At 37.5% G+C, this 12,990-nt stretch overlaps 1 protein-coding gene across 10 annotated transcripts in view; it reads left to right on the top strand.

Moving 5' to 3' along the window:
• The window catches only part of PCDH15 (protocadherin related 15), a 579,778-nt gene that overhangs the window by 533,432 nt on the left and 33,356 nt on the right, over positions 1-12,990 (top strand). For all 10 annotated transcript variants that reach the window (XM_087932347.1, XM_087932353.1, XM_087932355.1 and 7 more), the window contains 2 exons: positions 163-339; positions 7,679-7,897. In XM_087932347.1, the coding sequence (XP_087788473.1) occupies positions 163-339; positions 7,679-7,897 (396 nt within the window). The remainder of the gene's footprint in view (positions 1-162; positions 340-7,678; positions 7,898-12,990) is intronic.

Below are 12,990 nucleotides of genomic sequence, written 5' to 3' on the forward strand. Positions count from 1 at the left end.
CCTTCTTTCCTTCCTTCCTTCCTTCCTTCCTTCCTTCCTTCCTTCCTTCCTTGTTGTTAAACAATTTTCTTTACAATATTTTAAGATTTTAACATTTTTTGTCTAACTGTAAATAAGTCAAAGAATAGAGCTAATAAATTACCAAGAGTTTTCCATTATCAGGATTTTGGAACGCTATGTTCAAGACCAGATTCCTGGTGCCAAAGTGGTGGTGGAATCCATTGGTGCTCGCAGATATGGTGATGGATATTCAGAAGAAGATTATTCCAAATCTGACCTCATGATCTATGCAATCGATCCTCAGACAAACCGTGCTATAATGAGGAATGAACTTTTCAAGTAAGTAGTTAAGTGTACCAGCAGTGAATATCAGTTGAGGAAATCAACCTTTTATCAAGGCATTGACTGAGTTGGCTTCAAAATTAGCAACTTTTTGTTCTTTTACATGCCTGATGTTTAAAGGTGCAGGTAATATCATGCAGGAGCAATATGTAAACATTGAGTGGCACACAACTGCAACTATTTAAGAGATCCCCTTTGGACCTGAAAATAGCATTGTTATGATTTAGTGCTTTGTGTTCTGATGAAAACAGAAACTCCGATAGGGTTAATCCGAGAAAGAATTTTGTCGTCTCAGTGTTATCTTACTGCCTTTAGGCAAACATGCAATCACATATGCTCAATTTCACACAAAAATTATTGTGAAAAGCAGCAGTTGAAACCCTCTCCCCATTTATGACACATTTGCAGTAATGTTTTTGTGTTGTGTTGTTTTTGTCTTCTTCACTGTAGCTTCTGTAATTCAAATGTACAGGGTTTTGTACCTCCACAGTACAAAGGTCTCAGAAGTTCAGAGTTTTTTGGAAAAAGCCTTGGTTTACTGTAAATCACATATAAGACTGTAACTCAAGAGATCAGTGGTCCCAAATCTTCTATCCAGAGATTTAACCAATGAGATGACTTTCAACAGTTGCTATTTCCATCATTAGCATCATAATAGGAGAGGGCAAGACAGTAGAACAGAAGAAGAAATGCTAACACTGTTGTGGATTAAAGTTCCTGAGCTAGGACTGAAAGGTAGAACTGATGGCATAACCCTTTTTTTTACTCCCCGGGTTTGATAGTTGCTTATTTTTATAGTGCATTCTGAAACCTGGAAATTAGGACCAACCTGATTCCACAAAATCAAAGGTTTATTATTGTATAACATCAAAGAATTACTGGTACCAATTGTCGATTTGGGTCCAAGACCGCCAAAAGTACAGGCAGTTTATCTCAGTAGGAGGCAGAGGGAAAGTGTAGAGCACCGCTGCCTCCTACTGTCAAGCTCACAGGCCGCAGGTCAGATGTGTCACACATTGGCCACATCTATGCCCGGTTTAGCAAAGGTGGGGGAAGTCATGATACATAACATGACGCCGCCATGACAACATGAGTTTGATGATGTAAAGTTACTAGATTTGTCTGGGATTGGCATACCAACTCAGAAGCCTCCACAGATGTTGATGTAGTCTCCAATCTTGAGGAACTTTGTTTATGTTTTATCTTCCCTACACTAAGGAGAATAGTGCCAGAAGCAAATGTGATAGTTTGCTAGCCATATGCTTAAGAAACAAATGTTTCTCAGCTAACAAACTATGATTTATTGACAGTATTTTGTTTATTTAGAGTTTCGTATCTTATGTGGTTAAATTAATAGTGACATACAAAAATATGTTGATGTTGAGAAGAAAATTGGCATATTTTCAGTTGATGGATGGAGAGAGAGGTTACAAATAGCTATTGTATTAACCATAAAATAAAAAAGAACTGTCTATATAATCTGCAAATATATAAACTGACAGGGACAAATGTTTGAATATAGAACTAAAAAAAGAAAACATTTGCAGGGGTTTTTGTTGGTGATAAATATTTGCAACATTGGTTTACTCTCCTTCCATGCCAAATTTTGAAATAAATATATGGTGGACTGCATTTTAACTACATTTTTAAAATGTAGTATAAATTCTCATGTATGTCATCCGTACATGACTTTTTTTAAAAAAAAATGAGCACCTACTAATTAACACAGGCTTAAAGGCAACCTAATTACATATCTCTTTAGCTTGCACAACCAACTTTATTTTTTCCTTTTCCAACATTTTCAAAAATGTAGAACATCAAAAGACTAGGGAATACTTTCTTGGCCTTGGGGCAGAGGTGAAGAAATGTCAATCTAGCAAAATGAAGAGAAAGTTTTAGTCTGAAACATTAGCATATTTTAGGCTTGGCGGGGAATCTCCAGTGGTTTGGTTCCTATAAATTCAGATGTATTTCCAGAATTCAAAAGTTAACTCCAGTCTAGGACTACCGGTTTGAAGGGCTTCGGTGACAGACAGAAATCTGCGATCGTGCACGGTTTCTGTCTAGGCTCGCCGCTGGAGCGCCCCAAGCCGGCTGGTTTCGGGGCTAAGCCACCCCATAGAGGTGGTGAAGATGGGGGAGACTGCCAGCAGGGTTGAGGAGAGTTGCATCTCTCCTCCTCAGCTGGCCATTACTCCCTTTCCCGAAGGCGGTTGCAGCGGTGGTCAGAAATGGCCACCAGAAAGAAGAACTTGACCGGAAAAGAATGTGCAGGAGGGAGATAAGAAGTGAAAGTTTTGGCTGACTGGCTAAAATTGCAAAAGCAACAACCAAGATACCCTGGAATTTAAACTTACAAAAAATAACATCGCTCCCAAAGAAGAGTCGGAAACAGTGAAGGAAAGTGAAAAGGGAAAGATTTGGCTTTTTTTCTTCTTCTCTCTCCTTACCTATACTGACAACTAAGAGAGTTAAATAAGAAATCAGAAAAATCCACTTTGACATCAACAGGCAATTAAGCTGAAAATAAAACAAAATGCCAAAGGGATAATAAAGATTTCTGGACATTAAAAACTTTTTTTTCATAAGCAGGAAGGGAGAGAAAAAGAATAAGGGCAGGATCTGGAAGAGGGAGGAGACTGCCTGGAATTAAAAAGAATCTAAAGTAAAACTTCAACAAGACTTCTAAAAGATTCCTTTTAACTGAAACTTTGCAACTAAATAGTAACCCCAGGAAGAGAAAGTGAAAAAAAAGAGCAAAAAAGAAACAGCTTGTGTGTATTTGGATTATTTGGTGATCTTTGGATTTTTGGTTATTATATTTGAATGACTAAAATCAACTGGGTGGTTGTTTAAAAATTTATACAATGGCACCACTTCTGGATGAATTGAAAATGGAATTTAAAAAGTACAAAGAAGATGCACAAGAAGGGAAGGGTTCTTTTGGCTTCATCTTTCAATTCTTAGAAATGGAGATTTGGAACTATGAGAAACAACAAGAAAAGACTGAAAAACAAGAAGACTGGGACAAAGAAGAAGCCATCTTTAATGAACAAGTAATTCTATGTGGGGAAGAAAAAGGAAAGGGGGAAAGAGAATGGAGAATTTAAGACTTAAAAAAACAACCAAAGAAAAGAAAAATAATTCAAAAAATAAGTATAATACTGGAAAGCAACAGAAGAGGGGAATACAGAAGAGAAATAGAGATAGAGAGACAAGGGAGTAAAAGGGGGAGAGAGAAGAAGAGAGGGAAGAAGGAAAGGAAAAGAAGTTACAAAGGACTGGAGCAAGATATAGAGAAACAGGATGTATTTAGAAATAATGGGTGAAAATCTAACTGAAAAAGGGATTCTGTAAAGGTACATAAGATTGTATTGTTATATTAGTAATAGAAATAACCTTAGAAAATTGGAAACAACGTATGATTAAAATGAGGGATAAAATAGTGTAATTTAGTGAAATGTTTGTGAATAAAATAAGTGAAATAAAATAAATGAGAAAAATTGAATTAGGAAGGAACGGGAACATTTTAATTAGTTAATGTTTTATAAAATATAAGTGAAGGGGGGGAATTAACTATGGAAAGCTTATAATTGTTCCCATAGAAGTATGATATTTAATTGAAAAGTAATGTTAAAGATGTTAAGACTTTAATGAATATTAATATTAATGATAGAATTGAACTGGAATGGAATGTTGTTTTAATTATATATATTTATATTTCTTTTTTTAAGAATACAGTGTGTATTTTAAGAATGTACCAAGCAGAATCCGAATGGAAGTTATGTGTTATATTGAATGTTACAACTTTAGGGAAAAGATATAAAGGCGTCATACTCCAGTCAGTAACTACAGGAGAAATTTTGCTTAATGAGAAAAGATAATAGATAATTGAAACAGGACAGACAAAAAATATAAATACAATGATTTGAATTGAGATGAGATAATTAAAATAAAAATGAGAAAATTAAAAGAGGGGAGAAGCTATGCAGAAAATGTAAAATAGTAATAAGATATGGAATAGAATATAAAAATGAGCATGAAACTGAATTTGTGTCTGTACGGAGAAATGTAACCCGGGATTATGCTGCTTTCAAAAAAGATGTTTTATTTGTATTTTTTTTTCTCTTTGTGAAAACTCAAATAAAATTTACAAAAAAAAAGTTAAACTCCACCTTGGATTTTCCTTTATTTAATCCTGGAGTGATATGCCTTGAAAGGTTCTCAGTCACCCTTTTGCCCCATTGTACAGTTGCAGGATAATTTCCAAAGAATAGCATGATCCTCTGGAAAAACAAAGAGATTTCTCAGTTACTTTTTCTATGTCCCTCAAGAAGTTCTGCCTCTTAGACTTTTTTTCAAGGAATGGAGTCTTGACAGAAAGGAGAATATGGGAATAATAAAATGCCCCTCATGATACGACTATTCCTAGTCTTTAAACAAATATGAAAATCTTTCTTCAAAACAAGACAGAGCAGAGATCTGTGACAAGAGACTGTATAGTGTAAGATATATTTTCTCAGTGTCTGTGGAGATTCTTAGTCATTCAGGTCATGGTTGTCCCAAAAATGCTTTTTCAAAAGATAACTGGATTTTATTTTTCCTTGAAGATGTTTCACTTCTCATCAAAAAAGTTTCTTGAGTTTTCTACATTTTCTCTGATATTTTTAAACTTCCTTGCACAGTAATTATTAATATCAAAGCCATTTAACAGTGAAGTTTATCCCCACTATTACCACAACATATGGTTTTAAGGGAGAAGAAATCACCATAAAGTTTCTCAAAATTATACATTGTAGGTAGTCTTTGACTTACAACTAGCTGCTTCATGACCATTTGAAGTTACAATGGAAGCTCCCAAAAATTCACAATGGTTTTGGCAGAAATTGGTGTTTATGTACAGTTTCCAGCAAAAAGCCAACCCATAATGAAGAATAGGATCACTTAACTATGGCTATTTTTACTTAACTACCACCACAAAAAAAGTTGGTAAAAATGAGTTTGGTCAAATGGTGGCCTATTTTGTGACCATTGCAGCTTACGTCTGTAGTTGTCAGACTCAATTACAGTTGTAAGTCAAGGATTACCTTGAGTGTACTATATCTTGCTTTTCAGTTACAAAACATCCCAGTGAAGACTTAGTGATTATACCACAGTGTCTTTGTGGTCTCCTAAAGAAGATATAGATTGTCTGTGAAGGGTCTGCATGACTGTAGAAGCTTTTGTATATGTTGTGGCTGTCAATTTTCTATCCCCTGAGTCCGTACAAATCACTTTTACTCAAAAAATAGCCTTAGTTGAAATCAGTAAAACCTATTCAATGAACACATATTTAATTTTTCCAACAAAAAATTCTGGTTCAGTAAAAATAAGACTAAAAATAATGCCAGGTGCACCTTGGTGTCACCATTGCACTGAAAAAGATGTGAGTGAGATTTGAATTTCCATATTTTCATTTTGTTCACATCTTCTGAGTTGTTGTTTATTTTCAGATTTTAAGCAAGCCATTCTTTACCCAAACTATAATTACCTGAAAATCAAGAGTGTGGAAATCACTTTTAAAAAAAAAAAACAGAATATATTTTCCAGAATATATTGTGTGTGAGTTAGGAGAAGCATAGGAATTTAAATGAAAGATACAGAAATCAAGATGTGATCTAAGTACAATGTGATCTAAGCATAATTTCAATTGTTCTACTGCTGCCACAATCTTGTTCCTTGCTACTAAAGCTAAGGAGATTCAGATTAATCCCCTCTCCTTGTGACACAACAAGGTGTTGATGGTTAGGTGAGGGAAATATTTTAAGGAAACGCCCATGGAAAAGGAATCTCTCCAATCAGCTCCACTGAATAAGAGTGTTGGTTTAAGCTACTGATTGAAAACAATGTTATAATTGTTAGACAGAAACTGGGTAGTTTTGTATACTTCTTTAGTCCCATGCTATTCTAGATCATATTTAGCTGCTTCTTTCTACAAATAAAACTTGGAAAAGAAGCCTCTAATATTCATTGCATGTTATCACCTATCTAGCAACTCTAGGACTTACAGCTGTCGTAACCTAGAGGTATCTATTATGGATCATAATAAGGGCAGCAAGTTAAGGAAAACCTTCATGCCATATTTGATGATGGTTGCTTACCCCAGTAATAAAAAAGACTCATCCAGGATGAAACCTTCATTACTTTGTCTAATGCTTTTGGCCAGATCTTCAAGTATCCTTCCTGAAGAAGGGATTCCTCTGATTTCTCTCTGTGTGTGTGTGTGTGTGTATTGTAGACTGTAGACTGTATATCTACATATACAGTATACATGTAGAATATACACGCGCATACACACCCACACCCACACCCATGCAATATATATATATATATTGCAGATATTGAGAATATCTGTGTGTTGAGTGAAATTTATTTGCCAATGGTATGGTATGTTTTTTTCATTCTCGGTACTAGGACATTTTTTTTTAAAAAAGACTTACATTATCCATTATCCTTTATGAGTACAAAAAAAAGGGATAGCTTCTGAGACATTGTGACTTCCTAAAATAAATTTAAAAGGCCCTCATCTCATTTTGTACTTTAAGTCATGTTTCATCTGAATTACAATAAGCATAGTAAGCTATAAAAACCATAGAAACAAAGATTTGTAGATAAATTGCTTATAAAATTTTAAAGAGAGTGTATTACAACTCTCTGAAGGGCATTTCACTTTCTTAATTAGTATAAATGGCATTCAGTACATGCAAGCATTATGTAAGAGAAGGTTTTCCACTTTTCATTACACCTGGATTGTTCAGTTTAATCGACATTACTTACTTTGACTCATATAACACAGAGCCTAATTACAACGGTACACCGGTTTAGCTCTTTTTATTGTAATCGTGGTTGGTAACCTCGTCTTTGAACAGTTGGAGCAATTTTGCTCTAAAGCAATATAATCGTTTTTCATGTTTTCAACATCATGATTCCAATAGATTTGTTCCAGAACTATTTTATACTCTGTTGTTCTATTGTTCCTGGTTTTTAAAAATTACCCATCGTCTCCACTGCTGTTTTGAGATGAACAGCATGCTTTTGTTATGAAGCTGTGTCTATCATCACAGATGGCACACTGTAAACAACTCTACTGCCGTCGGTCAATTAGAATGAAAATCAGATCAAACAAACTACAGAGAGGGCAGGTAGGGGATGAAATGTTCAAAAGGAAATAAAAATGTGGGGAAATAAAAAGCTGAAGGGGAGGGAATACCTTTTAATATGGATCCCACCTTTAAAAAAGAATAGAAATTAGCTTGATCTTGCTTTCTTCTCTTGTTTTGTTCTCTTGACACTGAAGATTTCTGGATGGCAAGCTTCTGGATATCAATAAAGAATTTCAACCATACCTTGGGCAAGGAGGACGTATTTTGGAAATACGAACACCAGATGTGGTGGCCAATGTCAAAAAACAGGCACAAGCTGTGGGCTACACCGAGGGAGCTTTGTTGGCTCTGGCTGTCATCATTATCCTTTGCTGCATGCCTGCTATTTTAATAGTTATGGTCAGCTACAAACAGTAAGTAACCAGGGGAGGGCTTCAAAAATTTTAGCAAAGGGTTCTCTGTCCGGTTGCTGGTGGGTGTGGCCATGGTGGGCGTGGCCCAATCAGCCTCCTGAAACATGGTGGGCTTTCCTCGAGCCTCAGGGAGGTGGAAAACGGCTCTCCGGGCTCTGGAGTCTCTCTGAAAACTGGAACAGGGCCCATTTCTGGCCTTCCTGAACTTCCAGGAGGTCCATGTTTCACCCTCCCTGAGCCTCCATGCATGCCCTGCACTTACCTGCATCCAAAATGGCCCGTGTGAGGACTCCTGGGAATGGCGTGGTGGGCCAGGTGGGGCCACCAGGAGTGGGATTTGGGGGTTCTCCGAACTGCACAGAATGTTAGCTAGGGGCTCTCCCGAACCCCTGTGAACCCCCAGCAGCCCCACCCCTGACAAGAACCCTTTACTCTGGTTTTCATAGCACCTGTTATGTAGCAAAGACGGAAACCCACAAACCTTGTACAGTTGTTTTGAAAGAATGACACAGGATTGCTTATAGAATCCTTACACAGGATTACTTATAACTCTAGTATTCTCATGTGAGATCTCTTTCAATCTTGGGTATGAAATTAGCAGCCCTCATGAGATCTTGAGGGATTTGATGTAATCAAAAAAGTAATTGCCGACCCAAGTCATGTGTGAGATAGAACTCTTGGTTTTTCCCTGTTGACTTTGCTTGTGGGAAACCCATAGGAAACATCAACAATCATGTAACCACAGCTAAGTGTTGAGTGTCCACATCACAATCATATAACTGCAGGGACTCCGCAATGGTGAGAACTTTGAGGTTTCCTTATTCAGCACTGTCACAACTTTGAATAGTCACTGAACAAATGCATGTTAGCTGAGGACAAGGGCTCTTTAATTATTTTGTTCAGTATGATATGCAATCATGATTGTCATTATTGAGCTTCATTTATTTCAGTGGGTTATGATCATCTGGTTGATTCAAACCATATTCAAGGCAAATTGCCCTCCAGTTTCACTTCTTCCTTATTATGCCACTCTGCATATGTTTACTTCAAAGGCATAAATATTATTCTCTGTTAATGTAAAGACAGTATCTCAAGTTAACTTTTGGGAATTATCTAGTCATAAGAACAGAATACAGAGAAATGAAACATGCAAGTGTTTCTAGTGAACTAGAAGTAAGAAAAGGAGAACAATTCCATGTGAAGGATTGAGCAAGATTTGAAATATGGCAGTATATATACTGAACCCTCCCTCCCAATTGGTACAGGCAGACCTTACCTACCATCACAACTGGGACCAAAATCCAAGTCATTGGGTGAAGAAATCATCACATGTTCACTTCGTTCAGTGACCACAATCCCAGCACTCCCAGTTGCCATTGTTAAGCTATCTCACAGGTCATTGAGTACACAGTATCCTAGGTAAGGGGCACAAGGTGCTTCAGTTGGATGGAGGAGGCCCTGGGAGATCTTGGGGCAGGCTGAGCACAAATTTGGGTAGGGCATAATGTAGGCAAGTCTCTCCATTCAGGGTCTGAAAATCCTGCTTTGATTTCTCTGGGAGGATGAGCTGCGGTGGCGCAGTGGTTAGAATGCAGTACTGCAGGCTACTTCTGCTGCCTGCCAGCTGCCTGCAATTTGGCAAATCGAATCTCACCAGTCTCAAGGTTGACTCAGCCTTCCATCCTTCCAAGGTGGATAAAATGAGGACCCAGATTGTTGGGGGCAATAGGCTGACTCTGTAAACCACTTTGAGAGGGCTGGAAATCACTGTGAAGCAGAATATAAGTCTAAGTGCTATTGCTATCTCTATTTTCAGCTACAGAGTAGAGAGACTTATCTACAGCACCCCTAATTCACTCACAGCTTGTGCTGATTCTCCCAAGTCCTCCTACATCCCACTGAGGTGCCCCTCTAAAACACCTAACACCTTTAACGCACTGCACTGTTTCTCTGCTCTGATGGGATTTCAGCAGGGAGAACTTCAGTTCCAGAGTTCTTCACAGCACCCAACCCCAACTCATGCTGCCCTCCCAGAGCCTCCCACATTCCCCGAGACATGCTGCGCTCCTTACCATACTGCCTCTCTGTTCTGCTTGGATTCTGGCAGAGAGGATTTTCAGGTCCTGACAAATCTCTATGCTCCAGAGCTAAAAATTCTCCCTGCTGAAATACAACCAGGAGGGTGAGGCAGTACTGTAAGGTAAGGTGTACAGGGATGCCTGAGCTGAATGGGAGACCTGGTGCAGGCTGTGCATAAGTTTGTTACATACATATGATTTGGGGGGGAGGTTTTGTAGACAAGCCTTTCCATTCCATGATTGACAGTCTTGATTGGTTTTCATCAGTGACCTTTTTCAACCAGCCCACAGAAACTAAAAAGAGTCCTTTTGTCAGGTGGCAACAATTTGTGATTTTTCCTTCCGGTTTCCCCATGGACTTTCTGGTGAAGCCAGCAGGAAAAATTGCAAATGGCAATCACAGGATTACAGGCCAATTGGCAATCAGTCATAAGTGCAAATGAATTGCCAAGTACCCAGATTGCTATCATGTGACTGCGAAGATGCTGCAAGGACTGTGACTTTAGGCACAAGTTCTAAGTTCCTTCGTTCAGCACAATTGTAATTTTGAATATTCACTGAATTGATGATGATAGGTCAAGGACTATGTAGAGACTATTGGTTATCTCTTATGACTGATGTTCTGATGTAACAGGAAAGATTCAGTTCATAGCGAAGTTCATCTATGTGTCTATGCGTTGCTTAGCAGATATCTGTGTTAGAAAGCCTAACAATAAAGAGGCCCACTAAAAAAAAAAGCTAGCTTTGACTACACATTGCTAACTTGCTAGCTATACTTGCAAACCAGCATGTAATCAGCTGAGCTACAGAGAACTGTTTTCATCCCATGCTGACTTTCTTATATGGGACAAAGGTTTTGACAACCCCTCTTCTGACTCAGCTCATTATATATTATTTTTGAAGCATTGCCATTCTAACTAGTAATACTTCAGCAAGATTTTTCTTTCATTCAAATATCTAAAGTAATTCATAGTGACCACCTGAAGAAAAAACCAAAGTGAAGGTTGGTTTTTTTTTTCAAAGGAATGTCAAAATCTTGAACATTCTTTTATGGCCTGACTTAAATAATTTAGGAAATGTATCTATTTTTCTTTTTCTGTAGCTTTTCTTATGCCTTAGTTGGCAGCTATGAATGCTAACAAAATAACAGATGAAGTCTGCTACATAGTGGAAAAATTGAATGAACATAACCATCATTACCCATAAAATGGAAGCATTCAGTTTGTAATAAAACATTTTTCAATACAGTTTGTTTAACATTCCAATTTGTTTAACACTCAATGAATTTTTCCAGATTATTTTTTTAAAAGACTGTAAAGTTGAATGAATTTTCAATTGCTTATTTGCCCATGGGAATTAGTATTGTTGTAGCATTGCAGGAAAATAATAAAAAGGAAGCATTGTTATTTCCTATGTAACAGTACCTTTGAAATTTCAATATTCTACAGAGAAAGAAAATCATAATTATGAGCCAAAGATAAATGAATTAATAATGGGCAAGTGATATATTTACTACTTAATGTTTTTCAATATTTTATCTGTAGACTGCCCGGAATCCCTCTAGGAGGGAAATGGATGGTTTTAAAATTTAATAAATGAATATTCATAATAGACATATAGAAAAGAACCTCAGAGATATTCCATTATTTTAAAAATTCTCTAACGTTGTCTGATTTAAAATCTGGAAGAAAAATGCAAGTACAGATTTGTGTACAGTTTGTATGTGCTAAAATTTATGTACATGGAGATGTAAATGTAAGTGAATGAATGAATGAATGACTATTATGGCCAAACAATTAAAAAAGAATTTAAAAAATTAATTAGGTATATAAGAAATAGAATAATACAAGTAATTGTAATAATTGATATAGAAGTATGTTGTAACTGTGGGAGTCCTTCCGCTATTTGATGTTCAATTTTCACTCCTGCTGTGCAGTGTTACAATTTGAAAAAAAGCCCAAATGTATATGTTGATGCGAACATTTTAATAAAACCATGGTAGGTCACTGCCAGGACTATATGATCAAGTAGATTCTCCTCCCTCTTTAATTGATGTGCAACCTCTAGGTCTTGTCCACGCAGAATAACTTCCAATGCAAGAGTTTCAGAAAAGGATTGAACGGAATAGCCTATTATCAAACAGGGTAAAATACTACATTGGCAGACAGACTTAAAGAAAGAAGCACATGGCTTTTCTATTTGGTCCCTGAAGCCAGACTATTTGGTTTGTTTGTTTGTTTGTTTATTCATTTATTTATTTATTTATTAAAATTATTAAAATTTTATTAAAATTTCACAAGAAATTGTCCTGGCTGGCACATAGGCAAAAGAAAAAGAAGTATAAAAGCAAACACAGCCACAAATAGACACACATGAGATCCAGTCAGCAACACATCACCTCCCTGAGACCACCACCATCCCCAGGCCTGATGAGGGATTTCCAGAAAATAAAGCCCACCCCCACCTTCTACAGTAGGGCTGTCAAACTCCTGGCCCAAGGGCCGGATGAGTCACCTGCCAGTCCCTCCCATGCCCAGTTTAGCAAAGGGGGGGGGAAGTCCCGATATGTCACGTGATGCTGCCATGATGCCGTCAGTTTGACACTCCTGTTCTAGAGAGACAGGACTTGTAGCATGCCTCTCTTGCCAGATCTGATTGGATGAGCAGATGTAATGAAGGGAAGAAGGTTCCTCAAATAACCCACCCCCATGCCATGGAGGGTTTTAAAAATCAAAACCAGCACCCGGGAAAGAAAGAAAAGGAAAGGTGTCACCACGGATTGTACTCGGCTAGTCATTGCTGACTATAGGGGCGGTGCTCATCTCCATTTCAAGTGCCGTCTGAAGACGTTTCCATGGTCACGTGGCCAGCACAATGTCACAAAGTGCCTTTTCCTCCCCATCAAAATGATACCTATTTATCTACTTGCATTTTCATGTTTTTGCCAGGCAGGAGCTAGGCAAGATGGGCACTTGCCCCATTGGCGACACTTGGATCTCAAACCCAGGCTGTTAG

Source organism: Pseudonaja textilis, chromosome 4 (genome assembly GCF_049901715.1).
Source record: "Pseudonaja textilis isolate UNSWEBS1 chromosome 4, rPseTex1.2, whole genome shotgun sequence".
NCBI classification, from domain to species: Eukaryota; Metazoa; Chordata; class Lepidosauria; order Squamata; family Elapidae; genus Pseudonaja; species Pseudonaja textilis.